This window comes from Sus scrofa, chromosome 12 (assembly GCF_054392235.1).
Source record: "Sus scrofa isolate SSC_HxYL_T2T_F1_AM1 chromosome 12, Sscrofa_HxYL_maternal_Yorkshire_Landrace_v2.0, whole genome shotgun sequence".
NCBI lineage: Eukaryota > Metazoa > Chordata > Mammalia > Artiodactyla > Suidae > Sus > Sus scrofa.
In genome coordinates this window covers 16,485,564-16,501,190 of record NC_139394.1, presented here as the reverse complement: position 1 = coordinate 16,501,190, position 15,627 = coordinate 16,485,564, and the positions used below count along the sequence as shown (strand labels likewise).

At 38.4% G+C, this 15,627-nt stretch overlaps 1 protein-coding gene and 1 long non-coding RNA gene across 4 annotated transcripts in view; one reads left to right on the top strand and one right to left on the bottom strand.

The window, feature by feature from the left end:
* The window catches only part of LOC146398066 (uncharacterized), a 1,038,644-nt gene that overhangs the window by 168,384 nt on the left and 854,633 nt on the right, over nt 1–15,627 (bottom strand). The gene's annotated exons all lie outside the window — the stretch shown is intronic.
* EFCAB3 (EF-hand calcium binding domain 3) overlaps nt 1–15,627 on the top strand; it is a 371,875-nt gene that overhangs the window by 244,604 nt on the left and 111,644 nt on the right. For 2 of the 3 annotated variants that reach the window (XM_084984065.1, XM_084984066.1), the window contains exons 32-40: nt 2,452–2,505; nt 3,438–3,542; nt 4,070–4,123; nt 4,305–4,409; nt 11,359–11,409; nt 12,279–12,383; nt 12,944–12,997; nt 14,263–14,367; nt 15,205–15,258. In XM_084984065.1, the coding sequence (XP_084840191.1) occupies nt 2,452–2,505; nt 3,438–3,542; nt 4,070–4,123; nt 4,305–4,409; nt 11,359–11,409; nt 12,279–12,383; nt 12,944–12,997; nt 14,263–14,367; nt 15,205–15,258 (687 nt within the window). The remainder of the gene's footprint in view (nt 1–2,451; nt 2,506–3,437; nt 3,543–4,069; nt 4,124–4,304; nt 4,410–11,358; nt 11,410–12,278; nt 12,384–12,943; nt 12,998–14,262; nt 14,368–15,204; nt 15,259–15,627) is intronic. The other variant, XM_084984064.1, reaches the window with a different exon arrangement.

Here is a 15,627-nt window from a genome sequence, read left to right as displayed (position 1 = left end):
AGGGTTTATTACCCATTGAGAAGAGGTTTCTAATTTCAGATTAGTTACATGATTTGAATGTCTTTTAAAAATCATGTTGGAGGGGGTAGTTGAGAGGACATGACTGCCAATTGACCTGCAAGCTGAACCCAAGGCAATTGGCGATTCCTCATCCCCTCTCTTGTCCTTGGAATGTACACTCTGTCCACCATTCCTGCAGTGGCAGCTGTGTTCAAGGACGTAGCCTTGACAGAGTGATGTGCTCCATCTGGATGGTATACATGACTAAACCCAGTTAAGGCCGAAGCCTTAAAGTATGAACTTTAAGGTTTTGGTGGGTGGTGCAGAAATCTACTTGTCTTGTGGTCATCCAAGACAAGCCTCATATATGTAAGTTCCCTTGCTTACTAAACCTTTCACCTACCCATGTGGAGTGGTCTGCTCTTATGCTGATTCTCCCCTGCCCTTAGTATACAGGTAGCTGTTTTCAGATTTCACCTGAGAAGCTCTGGAGGTTTCAAACCAACTATTCCTTTATACCCTTTGACTTACCAACTTCCTTATCCCTTACCAGTGTGCTCTGGTGCTCATTCACATTATTCCTTTCTGTTTTCATCTCTTCTCTACCTTAAGAACATTAGACTTAACGAGCAATATTTTACCTTCTCTTTAAAATAGCCTTCCAATTTTCTAACTCTTATTACCAAGAAATATACCCCTCATATTCATCAAAAATACATCCCTGCATTTCTCCATTTTCTTCCAATACCTGAGAGGTTTTTGTTTTATTTTGTTTTGTTTCGTTTTTGCTTTTTAGGGCTGTACCCACGGCACATGGAAGTGCCCAGGCTAGAGGTTTAATTGGAGCTACAGCTGCCGGCCTATGCCACAGCCACAGCAACGAGGGATCCAAGCCTATGTCACAGCTCACAGCAATGCCAAATCTTTAACCCACTGAGCAAAGCCAGGGATGGAACCCATATCCTCGTGGATACTGGTCAGGTTCGTTACCACTGAGCCACAATGGGAACTCCGTGTAAGTATCTTTAACTTTATTTCTTCCACTATCCAACTACTCTCTCTGCTATAACTGCTCTATAACACTCCCAACATTTGATCGATCCAGTCATTCAAACCTCCCCCACTATTGCTAAGCCTTGCTAAAGAAAACGATATCAACTTGTAGATTAGTGCCTCTCCAAATTCATTTCCTCCTAGGTAATACAAGGACCGAAGAACATTTTAACTTCATTTTCCTCCTTCCCTACATTAATATTATTTCATGTCTTTTAATACTATCTTATTTTAACTCAGTAAAACATTGTTAGTAGTAATGTTTTACAAAGCTGCTCACCGTTGTATCCCTCAGGAACTTAGCCAAATGGATGAAGGTATTTAACACCCTATAAATATCTGCTGAATGGATGAAAAATAGAATTAACTAGACAATATGTTCATTTAGCCATTACTCAGGACTCTCAGCTAGAACTTTCCAGTTGTGTTAATCAATGGGTGTTAACTGATAGTTATCAACATAAAAGTTAATGCAAAATTACATGTGCTACCTGTAGCAAGAGCCCCTAAAACATAAATCTGCTAACTAAATGTATGGAGAGAGTGTACTGGAAACTACCCCAAAGAATTAGAATTAGAATTCCATACTAATAAATTGTATATTCTTTTTTGTAAGAAAATACCAATAATATGCATAGTTTCTAGTTTTTTTTCTTGGCCTAAAATATATTGCATCTGCAATTCTGGGAAAATACACTGATTTAAGAGCTAATTCTATTGTTATGTTCCATTCCACTGTTTTATTTTAAAGTGTTTACTATTGCTATGTGTAAACCTAACTTGTCTGGATGGGAAACAGAATAAATAGACATATTTTTTAATTTAAAAGTGCTCAGGAGTTCCTGTCATGGCTCAGTGGTTAACGAATATGACTAGGAACCATGAGGTTGCGGGTTCGAACCCTGGCCTTGCTCAGTGGGTTGAGTACCCGGCGTTGCCACGAGCTGTGGTGTAGGTCTCAGACACAGCTCAGATTCCACTTTGCTGTGGCTCTACAGCTCCGATTAGACCCCTAGCCTGGGAACCTCCATATGCCTCGGGAGCAGCCCTAGAAAAGGCAAAAAGACAAAAATAATAATAATAACAAAAAAATAAAATAAAAGTGCTCACAGTCTTTGATTGTGTAATGAACATATCAACTAGAAAAAAATGCAATAGATTAAGCTAACTTGGGAGTCAGTATGGGAGAGTGTTAAATGGGGAAATATCTAGACTTAATAACATTAACAGTTTACATTTGAAGAGAGTAGTTTTTCCCTGTTTCATGCTCATCTGCATGACTTTAGGGTGTAATTCAATGACAAAGTATAAAGAAAAAGTAATTTTTGCTTTAGAATTTAATAATCTTTCTGAATCAGTGCACTATTGTGTCTGTCTAAACTGTGGCTTACTTTTTAGCTTCTGGCATGACTGACCTGCATAAACTGCTAAAAGAAGTGAAGAAACTCACAGGTGAGCAAGACGTTTTGTGAAAAGATGTAAAACTGAAATGCAAATACTTCATGTTCACATACATATTTAAAGCTGCATTTTCTTATTCTGCCATTAACTTTAACTTCTGTTTTTCTACTGATTAAAATTTACTCTAAGGAGTTCCCGTCATAAACCAGCAGAAACAAGTCTGACTAGGAACCATGAGGTTGAGGGTTTGATCCCTGACCTCACTCAGTGGGTTAAGGATCCGGCGTTGCTGTGAGCTGTGGTGTAGGTCGCAGACGCGGCTCGGATCCTGCGTTGCTGTGGCTCTGGCATAGTCTGGCAGCTGTAGCTCCAATGAGACCCCTAGCCTGGGAACCTCCATATGCTGCAGGTGTGGCCCTAAAAAGCAAAAAAACAAAAATTGAAATAAAATAAAATTTACTCTAATGACATGGAGATTACATTGGATTATTTATGTTTTGGCAAAAATATCCCTATATCTCTATAACAAGTTCTGTATTCTCTGAAACTTCATTTTTATTTTGTGATTCATTTAAATAACCAACTCACCTGTTTACTCATTCATAGTACCTACTGAGCATCTACCATAACCCTGCAAATGTTAAAGTAAAACTTTGACGGGAATACAAATAATGTGGTTTATAAGGATGATATATCTCATAATTCAGGCGAAGTAAGAGTAACACAAATTCTACCCGATGGTGCAAACAATTTAGATTAGGTAGCTACCTATACGTAGCTTAGATCACTTTGCCTCCTGTTTATTCCCTTACTATGAGCTGAGTTAACTTCTCTGAGGTCCTTAAGAGTATTCAAAATAAGTGTGTTACTGGGAATTAAAGAAATAACTTCTGAAGTTTTAGATATCCCTGCACAAGCTTAGATATTTTATCACTTGGAGTCAGTAAGTAATTCTCATCTGTTATCATTCCCATTTTTTAAAGGAGAAAAAGTTGAAGCCAAAGACATACGCAAAATACTAAGCAACATGGGAATAGAGCTCACAAATAGGGAAATGTGGGAGCTGTTGAAAATGTTGCCAGTTGCTGGTAGGTATTTGATGTGTGTATGTATGTATCTCTGTGCTAGTGTAAAGTTCAGTGTGAGACCATCATAAAAGCAGGCCCATCTAGTTTTCTATAAAAATCTGAAAGACAAAAATATCGACCTCTAGTTGTAAAGAAATTATGCCTCTGACATTTAGGTTTATAGTTTTGAAAGGCTGTATCTTCAAACCTGAGTCCTGCCATTAAGATCAGCATTACTCAGAGGTAGTAGTAGTAGGACAATTAGAAAAAGAAGGCTAAATTAGCAAGAAGTAGAGGAAGGGAAGGGAGAACTCAGAATGGGGAAAGAGGTGTATCTGTTTCAGTGTAGAAGAATGTAGATAGACTGTCCACATTCAGAAGAGGTATGTGGGCATGAGAAATGTGGGAGTGTAATTTGGGCATGGGAAATGTGGGAGTGTAATTTAAGACGACAAATTTTTTAAGTACGTAATTATGAAATTATACTCCTCCTACTCTTTTTGACTGTCCATATAACTCTTTGACCTTAAACCCGTCTTATTTTATAGATAATGGAAAGGTAGAGAAAAATGAATTGCTCGGTCATATCCAAGCTTTTCCTGGTAAGTGAGAATCCCAATAAAAATCCCAGTGTTGAACACATTCCACATGTAGCCTTAAATAGTTTTTTTTTAATAATTGTACAATGGATTTGTTTCATCCGATTGCAATTGGTGAATGAATATAAACAGTACTTTTCTTAAATACCAGTTCCTATCATTTATCACTTCCTTCTTCCCTAAGGTGGGAAGTTTCATGTCTCTAAAATGGAAACCATCCTGGAAAACATGGGTTATGAGCTGGAGAATGAGGAAGTTGAGGACTTGAGGAGGCACCTGCCAGTTGACGGTGAGCTTGTTGTTAATGCCTTTAGGGAAACTGAGCTCCTCTAACAAAACTTCCAAATGTGTTCATATGGGAAAATCTATCATCCCAGGTTATTAATCTTTAAACCGGAGATCAGCAATCTGTTAAATAGTAACTCCCACCTGCAGAGCTAAATTCTGGTGCCAGTGAGGAAATTAACAGACCTAAGAATCAGAGAAATGAAACAAAGGAACATTACAAAGAAAAAATTTAAAAATCAAATCAGAAAAAAAAAGACAGGACACTGTAAACCAGCGACAATGGAAAAAATAAAAATCATTATAAAAAAAAAATCTCTTAACTCACCATAAAGTTTTAAGTAGACTGTAGGAAGGAATATATAAATGGAAAAAAATATGCAGATTTCAGACATTTTGGGTATCCTAACAATTCTAACAACTCTGACTTTAATAAATCCCTAATAAAAATGGGTGCTAGATGGAGATTCCTGGGTTTAATCCATTCTATTTTATGTTAAGATTCAATAGACATAATAGATAACCTAAACTTTGAGCGATAATTTTAAGCTTAAGTTCTAGAGTCAATTTATAAATTAAATACATCAAGAAACTCCATTGTATATAATAACTGTGTATCTATCTATAAATAAATATATATGAATGTCAGGGCAAGGCTGAAAGAAATTAAGGACAGGCTCTGAATAGTAGGAACAAAGGTGAGGGGTAGGCATTTCTCCCTTTACTATAGTCCTCTAATTCAGCCAAAAGCCAGAAAAAGGGGTTTATTGGGAGCGTAGGACATCATGGCTGTTGTATTCCACCCTTATTGAGCAGAAATGAACATTAGTGATAAGAGGGGGAAACATATCCTTGGACCAAGATTTCTTAGGTATATGAAACTAACAGAGAAAGGAAGAAGAATCTTGCTACTATGTCTCCCTTAAATTTGTATGTTTCAAAGCATGAAAATAGATTTTTTTAATAATTTTTAAATGAAAAATAGATTTAAAGATAAAAGATAAAATAGTTTTTTTAAGATAATAGAGATTGTTTAATAGAAGGCCAAGAAAAATCCTTTCCATGGTTATAACTTATTTAAAGGTGCTTGCTAATGTCATAAGCAATTGAGACAAAGTTGAACTCGTTTCTGAAGGACTGGGACATAGACTGAGACTGATTCAAAGAGGAAGCCCTTAGAGTCACACTTTATAAGTCAGAATCTTCTCCAGGCTTACCTGAGGAGCAAAGAGCTATGTCATGAGCAGAAGTCACTTCAAGTAAATCTAAAGCAAACAGTTCCTATGCCTATACATTGGCGATTGACTGGCATAGTTAATGTAGCCTGCTGATGGTAACATATGTGTACCAAGATGCCTTAACCTATAGCTAGCCCTGACATTAAGAAAAGCACATTTTTCTATCTTAGTCTAAAAAGACCTAATAAAAGAGAAAATCAAAAATTCTTGGTTAGCAGTCTTAGGGTCCTTTAGTTGCAGGCAATAGAAACTAAATCTGGCCAACATATGTACAAAGAAAAAAAAAACTGGAAGGCCATGGAGTGGTTCACAGAATCAAGGAGGCACCTGAAAAACCATGATTTGACTGGGCAAAGCAAGGCAACATCAAAGGACCCAGGTAGCAGGAACTAATTAAACGTTCCATCAGGAAACTGAATGAAACTGGGATGAACCACCCTTACATCACACTTTTCAAGATGTGGGGTCTCAAAAGAGGGTCAGTCAAGTCTAGTTTGAATCACATGCCCAAGAAACCAGGGTAAGCAGGCACTTTGATTGCTGGTATCCACAGATTGTTCCCAGAGAATGAGAGGTTATACCCTTTTCCCAAAAAATGTAAGCACTGTTACCAAGTGAAGCAGGAACAAACGCTAATTAGCCAATTAAGAGGGAAACCTTTTAAATTGTGTGTCATCCCAACTCTCAGCTAAGGGAAAATATGGAGTTAACATTTTAAATGTTTTGTAAAAAAGTCAAGTTAGTTTTGAAACGCTATGAAAAAGAAATAGAGAATATATCCTTCTCTCCAATAGCAGCGTAGTGACTTTCCTAGGTGTTATAGTGTATTGTGTAGGTCTGAGATTATGAATGATATTTTGTTCTAAAAACAAATTCTCTAAGATTTTCACTGCACTATAAATGTGTATCACATCTATTCCTCTTCTTTCTTTTTTTTTTTTTTTTTTTTTTTGCTGTTTCTTGGGCCGCTCCCACGGCATATGGAGGTTCCCAGGCTAGGGGTCCAATCAGAGCTGTAGCCACCGGCCTACGCCAGAGCCACAGCAACGCGGGATCCGAGCTGCGTCTGCAACCTACACCACAGCTCACGGCAACGCCGGATCGTCAACCCACTGAGCAAGGGCAGGGACTGAACCCGAAACCTCATGGTTCCTCGTCGGATTCGTTAACCACTGCGCCACGACGGGAACTCCTATTCCTCTTCTTTCTGATTTGAAATATACAGATTCAGAATTTTGTGGATAGTCTTACTTGATTTAGTATGTCTTATCAGTGGGAGTTCCTGGTTGTGGGTTAAGAACCTGACTAGTATCCATTGAGGATGCAGGTTTAATCGCTGGCCTTGCTCAGTAGGATAAGGCTCCCATGCTGCCTCATCAACCTAGGTCACAGATGAAGCTTGGATCCTGCAATGCTGTGGCTGTGGTGTAGCCTGGCAGCTGAAGTTCCCATTTGACCCCTAGCCTGGGAACCACAGGCTAGGTGCATATGCCACAGATATACTGCAGATGCATATGCCACAGATGCAGCCCTAAAAAGAAAAAAATATATATGTCTTACCAGTGGAACTGTGTACTTATTTATTTATTTATTTATTTAGTCTTTTTGGGGCCGCACCCGAGGCATATGGAGGTTTCCAGGCCAGGGGTCGAATCGGAGCTATAGCTGCTGGCCTACACCACAGCCACAGCAATGCCAGATCCGAGCTGCATCTGCAACCTACACCACAGCTCACAGCAATGCTGTATCCTTAACCCACTGAGCAAGGCCAGGGATTGAACCTGCAACCTCATGGTTCCTAGTCGGATTCATTTCCTCTGCACCACAACAGGAACTCCTTTGTGTGTGTGTATGTGTTTTGCCCTGGAACTATTTATTAATATAAGTCAAGTCAGTCTTACACACTTAAGTGCATATTTTGCAAGACTATTAACACAAAATACTGTCTTTAAATTTTATTAAAAGGAGCTAAGAATTGTGTATCAATTAAATAGCTCATCTAGGAAACTGGCAATCTTTTTCTCCTATTCTCATGCTGCCACATTGCAGGTCTTATAAACTAATCATCTCTGTTGAGATAACCACAGATAAAAATATCAAGGGGATTTTTTAAGATATATTGACATATAATATTGTGTAAATTTAAGGTGTAGAACATGTTAATTTGATACATTTATATATTGCAATATGATTACTGCTGTGGGGGTTAGCTAATACCTCTTTCACATCACATAACTGTCATTTATTTTTTGTGATGAGAACAATTAAGATCTAGTCTCTTAGCAACTTTCAAGCTTTTAATGCTGTAATATTGAGTAGAATCACTATGCTGTGTGTTAGATCTCCAAAATTTATTCATCTTTTAGTGGCAAGCTTGTACCCTTAAACAGCATATTCCCAATTCCTCCGTTCCCAGCCTCTGATTACCACCATTCTACTCTGTTTTGCTCTCATCACCATGCACAAGGAGCTTGCTGTGGGGAAGGGGGGCTGAGGTGGCACATAGCACTCAGGGCACTGGGGATACCTGCAGACCAGGTGAGGGGTTCCTCCCAACAGCTCTTGGACAGGCTTTCTGCCAGAGTCCTGAAGGCAGTCAGCAGAACCGATACCCCCTTAATGTTCTTTGATATTCTTATCTGCCTATTTCCTGATCTCCTCCCTCCCCTTAGTCATGGAGCTTCCACCTCAACATTCTGGGTCCTGCAGGAGAGAATTGAGCTTTTCCAGCAGCATTCTGCACAGCTAGGGTAGCTGAAAAATCGCTCACAGTGTTAACTGAACCAAATTGAGTCCACATGCCCATTCACAGTAAAACCAATCTACGGATGGAGGTTGTGGTGAAGGGAAGTGTAGTGTTTATTGCAGGCACCAAGCAAGGAGTGCTAATGCTCTCCTCGAAGAACTCTCTGGGCCTCAGGGAAGCATTCTTAAATCGAGGTGAGGGAGAGGAGTCACAGGATATGTGATCAGCTTGTGCACAATTCTCTCTTTTGTTAATGGTGAGGTAACACTAGACAGTCTCGGGGGGGCGCTACATGCTCATGGTCATCAAATAAACTTCCATTTGGTGGGGTTTTAGTATCTGTAAAACAACTCAGGAATGTGCATCAGATACTGTTATCTGCCTCCTTCAAGGAGGAACTAAAGAGTCAATGATTGCTATATGGCTGATTTTCTTTTTTCTTTCTTTCTTTCTTTTTTTTTCGGGGGGGGGGGGGGGGCGTACCTGCAGCATATGGAAGTTCCCAGGCTAGGGGTTGAATCAGAGCTGCAGCTGCCGGCCTATGCCACAGTCACAGCAATGAGAGAGCCAAGCCGCGTCTGCAACCTACACCACAGCTCACAGCAACGCTGGATCCTCCACACACTAAGCAAGGCCAGGCATGGAACCCACATCCTCATGGATATTAGTCTGGTTGTTTCTGCTGAGCCACAATGGGAACTCCCTGATCTACTGTTTAAATTGTTACCAATTCTCCTGACCTATCCGCATGTTTTTGTTGTTACTGTATGTTCACATTCTTTCAATCATTAATTCTTGAGCCAGGCCTTTGTGACTAAGAGGAGGTGTGGAAGACTACAGCTTTTCTACAAACAGGAGGCAGGCAGCGGATGTAGCGAAGGAGTCTGTCCTGGGAAGGTCCCACAGGGTTCTGCTCAGTTACAACAGCTCTCTCTTCCCCTCCTGGGAGAGACTGTCACCAGCTAGTTCCTCCCTGCACTGTGTTGTCTCGGGGGAGGGATGATGCTGGCAGAGTTCCTCTTACCCTCTCTAATAAGTCTAAATTCATTTTTTTTCTCCAGTGGAATACTGGAATGTCTCCTTGAGAAAGCTGGTCCTCCACAAAGCTCTCCCATTCATGAGTGTCTGACCAAGTCAGCACTCTCCTGGTATTCTCTGATCATGGCCAAGAAGGACTATGACCAGTTGGTAAACTGCTAGTTCTAGAGCAGGTACCAAGATCTCTCTGCCTATTACCCAAAACACACATGGGTAATATCCTCCTGGGTTCCTTGGCCTATGGCGTTGGATCCCACAGCTCCCACAGAGGGGAGTTGTTCATGGATGGATGCCAAATTATGTTGTTAAAAAGGGAGGACAAAAAGAGGGATGCCTTTTGCCACAATGATGCTGATGACGTAGTTCTTCAATAATAGTGAAGTATTAAATGCCTATTGAAAACAGTGTTTGGCATTTGAAATATAATAACAGTAGTCTTCAAAATGATTCTGCAAAGCAGCTTGTTATTCCAGTTTCTCTGATGTAGAAATTGAAGGTCAAAGTGACATGACTGCTAAGCGGCAGAGTGAGGATTTGAACACTGTAGAAGCCCATATAGAAGGTTTATACATCCTTTAGTAGCCTTTTTTTTTTTTTTTTTTTTTGTCTTTTTTTGTCTTTTGTCTGTTGTTGTTGTTGTTGTTGCAGCTGCTGCTATTTCTTGGGCCGCTCCCGCGGCATATGGAGGTTCCCAGGCTAGGGGTCCAATCGGAGCTGTAGCCACCGGCCTACGCGAGAGCCACAGCAACGCGGGATCCGAGCCGCATCTGCAACCTACACCACAGCTCACGGCAACGCCGGATCATCAACCCACTGAGCAAGGGCAGGGACCGAACCCGCAACCTCATGGTTCCTAGTCGGATTCATTAACCACTGCATCACAACGGGAACTCCTAGTAGCCTTTTTTAAAATTAAAGTGTAGTTGATTTACAATGTGCCAATTTCTGCTGTAAAGCAAAGTGACTCAGTCACGTGTGTGTGTGTGTGTGTGTGTGTGTGTGTGTGTGTGTGTGTATCCTTTTTTTATATTATTTCCTATCATTATTTCCTATCATGGTCTGCCTTGTGTAAGAGAGGTTGTCAGGGTCACATAGACTATGATATGAATGGCACCCTCACGGGGCTGTGTGATGTGACCCTAGAAATGAGGATTTTCAACCAGTCAGTACACAAATTAAATGAGTCAGCAAAAATTGGAAGTCTTGGTGGCTGTGGAATTGGAGGATGACAAAAGCGTTGTGTAAGGGTTGCGTATGGAAGTAGACAGCTACAATATTTTAACCAAGTGAACACATTGATATTACAGATTATATTGCTTTTAAATCCTGTAATAGTAAGGTGGTCAAACACCAGAATATACCTAGATTCTAAAGCAGAACAGGCAAGTGGAAAGTAGGTCAAGCAATGCCTTGAAAACTTTCTAGCACCATTGTATATAGAATCTGATATTTTAGGAGTTTCCTTCGTGGCACAGTGGTTAACGAATCTGACTAGGAACCACGAGGTTGCGGGTTCAATCCCTGGCCTTGCTCAGTGGGTTAAGGATCCCGCGTTGCCATGAGCTGTGGTGTAGGTTGCAGACGTGGCTCGGATCCCACGTTGCTGTGGCTCTGGCGTAGGCCGGTGGATACAGCTCTGAATCAACCCCTAACCTGGGAACCTCCATGTGCCGCGGGAGCGGTCCTAGAAAAGGCAAAAAGACCAAAAAAAATTTTTTTTTTATATTATATACTGTAATTTCTTCTTCTGGTCTATATACTTATCATATGTAGAACTTAATTCTTCACTTCCATGCCCATCCAGGATTCATTTATAGAATAACTCAGGAGAAACTTCTGCATTTCAGAGTTTGGTTCCACAATATAAGGTCTTGGTAACATTTTGGGGGCCCGATGAAAAATCTGTGTTTTATTTCTACCTTATCTTACAGATGAAAAAGTTAAACTGAAAACTTTCATGGAAAATGTAGAGTCATTTAGAGGTAAGTAAAGGTTTATAGGGAAAAATTATTGTAGCAGAATTCTGATGCTTTTCTGTTATGCTTTTACATATTTTATTCCTATCATTCTGATATTGTTAGTCTTTTTAGTATATTAATGGCATCTTTCACTCTGTGATCCATATTAGTTTTGGGTTATATACTTTTGAGCAAAACTATTATTTGCTCAATATTTGACCTCTATATCTTGGTAAAATACCTTGTATTCTCTGAATTTGCTTTCAATAATGCACATCACTTTTCCATTGTTTAAACAGCCAAAAATCTATATGATCACAATAATTGGCAAGATAAAACATTGGCATAAATCTTTTTATGAATAACTTATTATATGAGCAAATATGGACACTATCTTAGAGTGTCTTATAAATAATTATAAATTATAAATAAATAAATATAAATAAATAAATAAATAATTATTTATATATATAATTATTATTATATATATAATTATATATACAAATTATTTATATATATAATTATTTAAATATAAATATTTATATTTAAATATAATATTTATATTTATATTTAAATATAAATATAAATATTTATATTTAAATATAATTTAAATATAAATTATTTATATATATAATTATTATTATTTATATAAGTTGTTCTAGGCCTCTATACAGCGCCCATCTCAGAGTGCTGACTGGCCCCATTTTTATTAGTATTTAAAAAGTCCTTTTCTTCTCTAGAATTATGATTGATATCTTTCTGATATCTTCTTAGTCCTAACTCAGCTTTTGGCAAATCTTGCTGTTAATCCTGCAGTTAAACTTAAATGACATTTATAATTTAGAATAATTTATCACTCAAATTTTTTATCAGTCATTTCCATCTTTTCAAAGGAATCAAGATTAATGCTGATGAAGTAGGTGACGTTTTGAAAAACATAGGGATAGAACTCACACCTAAGGAACGCTGGAAGCTGCTAAAATCTCTGCCAATTACTTGTGAGCTGTAATTTCTTATACTGCTTTCACCCTCAGTGGAACTTAGTTTGAGTGTATATATTATTGGGGTAGGTAAGAATCATTAAATATTTGACATGTATTTATATTCAACATATTTACTGAGCACTTCTTTGGTTATTGCATTAAATACAAAAGTCCTTGTCCTCATGCAGGCGATTATCAGAGGTAGAGCTTACTCTGTTGGGATTGAGCTTGAGAACTTTGTAAACGAATAAAGATTTTTAAATTGATTTTTTAAATTCTAATTTAGGATATTAACTTTGAAGTGTTTGACAGAGAAAGAAGGGGGAAAAAGAGGAGGTCAGGTAAAAAGGGTCACATTAGAAAGATTGAAAGTTTCAACATAGCAAAATGGATAAATTTGGAACTTTCTCACTCCTTCACTTTATTCTTAAAACCAAGGAAGAGAAGGATGTGTTCATGAGAAATTAGATAAACCTAAAAGGCATGTAACATTATTGTCTTTATGAAATAACCTATGCTCTTGTTATGAATTGCTGTATCACTTTCTGTGCGATCAATAATGACTTCTCTTACAGCTGATGGAAAGGTGTATCGTAATCGGTTGCTACACGGTTTAAAGACTTTCCAAGGTAAGTGATAATAATAATAATAAGTTGGGAGTTCCCGTTGTGGTGCAGCAGAAATGAATCTGACTAGTATCCATGAGGATGCGGGTTCGATCCCTGGCCTTGCTTAGTGGGTCAGGGATCCGGCATTGCTGTGGCCTGTGGTGTAGGTCGCAGATGCGGCTCGCATCCCACATTGCTGTGGCTGTGGCGTAGGCAGGCGGCTACAGCTCCTATTTGACCCCTAGCCTGGGAACTTCCATGTGCTGTGGGTGTGGACCTAAAAAGAAAAGAAAAAAGAAGAAGTCAAGTGAAAATGAAATCTTTGACCTTTGTATTTTATTTTGGAAGTCCCTTTAATTACTTAATGATAACAGTAGCTAATTTCTCTTGAGTATAGTGCCAGGTACTGTTCTAAATACTTTACATCTACTAACTCATTTAATTCTCACAGAAATCCTATAAGATAGGTACTTTTATTATAAGTTAGGTACCGTTTTACAGATGAAATATGTTAACTTACTTGCCTAAAGTCACAGAGTGAACTTGGGAAGAGTCAGGATGTGAACCCACATTCTTAACCACTCTTTTATAATGAACAATTAAGTTATTAATATTTTTATTCCCCTCTATGACTTCAGGTTCAGATAACCGCTAAATTATTTGAGGTAATTTACTGTTATATTGGCAAGTTTCAAGCTCAGTACCCAGAGTTGCAGCTGCTGTTTCTAACGTGTTTCTCCATTATTAATAATAAATGAGGAGTTCCCATCATGGCTCAGCAGAAACAAACGGACTAGCATCCATGAGGACGCAGGTTTGATCACTGGCCTCACTCAGTGGGTTAAGGATCCGGTGTTGGTGTGAGCTGTGGTGTAGGTCGCAAATGCAGCTCAGATCCTGCGTTTCTGTGTCTGTGGGGTAGGCCAACAGCTGTAGCTCCAATTTGACCCCTAGCCTGGGAACCTCCATGGATGCCACAGGAATGGCCCTAAAAAGACAAAAAATAACATAAAGTAAATAAATAAATAATCATAAAACTTATTAATCTGCTTTAGATGTCTGTGACACATTTAAGCAGAATGTCTAGTAATATGTGTAAGGGAGGTGTTCTTTTCTTCACATTCCCCACTCCTTGCCCCTCCACCTCGGTTTTAAATTTACCTTGAATGTCTACATTGCAACTTTGCTTTTCTCCCTCCCATTAATGTTTAGTGCATACACTTAACTAGAATTTTTTTAATTTTAGGCATAATTTTAACTTTTTCTTATTTCATTTCTTTATCAAGGAGGGAAGGTTTTAGGGAGTAAACTAGAAGCTGTTTTGACAAACTTGAGCTTTGAACTTGAAAATAAAGAAATGAAAGACCTACAGAACCATTTGAAAATTGACAGTGAGTATTTAATTTACCTCATGCCACTTCCTAATGAAGTCTTCTTGTAGAATTCCAGAGTATTTTTGTTCAGTTTCATTTAGAAAGTAAGAAGTACTTGTAGAGGTATAACCCTCTGGGGTGAGAAACATGGTTTCTAATTATTATTCTCAATATTGTCAGAGGAACAGTAAGGGAACTGGTAGATTAAGATTTAGCTAGGAAAAACAAAGAAACACTTTGGAAGAAAATAGCAGAAGTTACTGAAATAGATGTTGGAAAAGGTCAGAGGTTAAAAAACAAAGTAAGAAGGTAAACGGGGTTCAAAATTGTTTGACGGAGTTACCACTGTGGCTCAGTGGGTCAAGATCTGACTTATCTCTGTAGCATTGCCCATTTAATCTCTGGCCTGACACAGTGGGATGCAAGAATTTCCATGTCACAGGTGCAGCTGAAAAGGGGGAAAAAAAGGAAGGAAGGAAGGGAAAGAAAGCAAGCAATTGTTTAAGTAATGTACAAAGAGAGGTAATCATATTTCCACTTAGCAAATAAGAGTATCAGGTTGGGTTAAAATAGAGAGTCAGGGATATCTGATTTGAGACCAATAATATGGCACCAGAGAGTTATCTTCTGGGTGAAAAAGAACACTTAGAAAAAGAATTAAAGATCTTATCTAGTGGGTAAAAACACTCTCTTCAGAATTCTACAAGGTAGTTGGATACAAGAAAAACTTTCAAAAATCAACAGTTTCTCTATGTAAACAATGGCAATTTAGAAAATTTCGTGATAAGAAAAAGTGACCTGATTCCTAATATCAATAAATATTTTGTCTATATCTGATTATTCTTTGTATTTCAGATAATGGAAAAGTTTCTCTGAATTCCTTGATAAGTACAGCAAACTTATTTTCTGGTGAGTGAGAAGTAATGATGAAAAGATATAAAATCAATATCTTCTGCCATATATATGTCTTGTTGTAGTTATCCCAGTATTCTGGATATCCCAGGATTCTGAAATTACACACAAGACTCACTTTATCAATATATTGATGATGTTTGTTTTTAAGACTTAGATGGATATTTTTGGCCACATTTGCCCATGAGGAAGTTTCTGGGCCAGAGGTCAAACCCACCCACACCACAGCTGTAAGCAGAGCCACAACTGTAACAACACCAGATCCTTAACCTGCTGAGCCACAGGGGAACTCCTAGGTGGATTTTTTTTTTTTTTATTACCTACAGTTTTAGAAGTATCATTTTTTAAAGAAGTCTGTTTTATTAC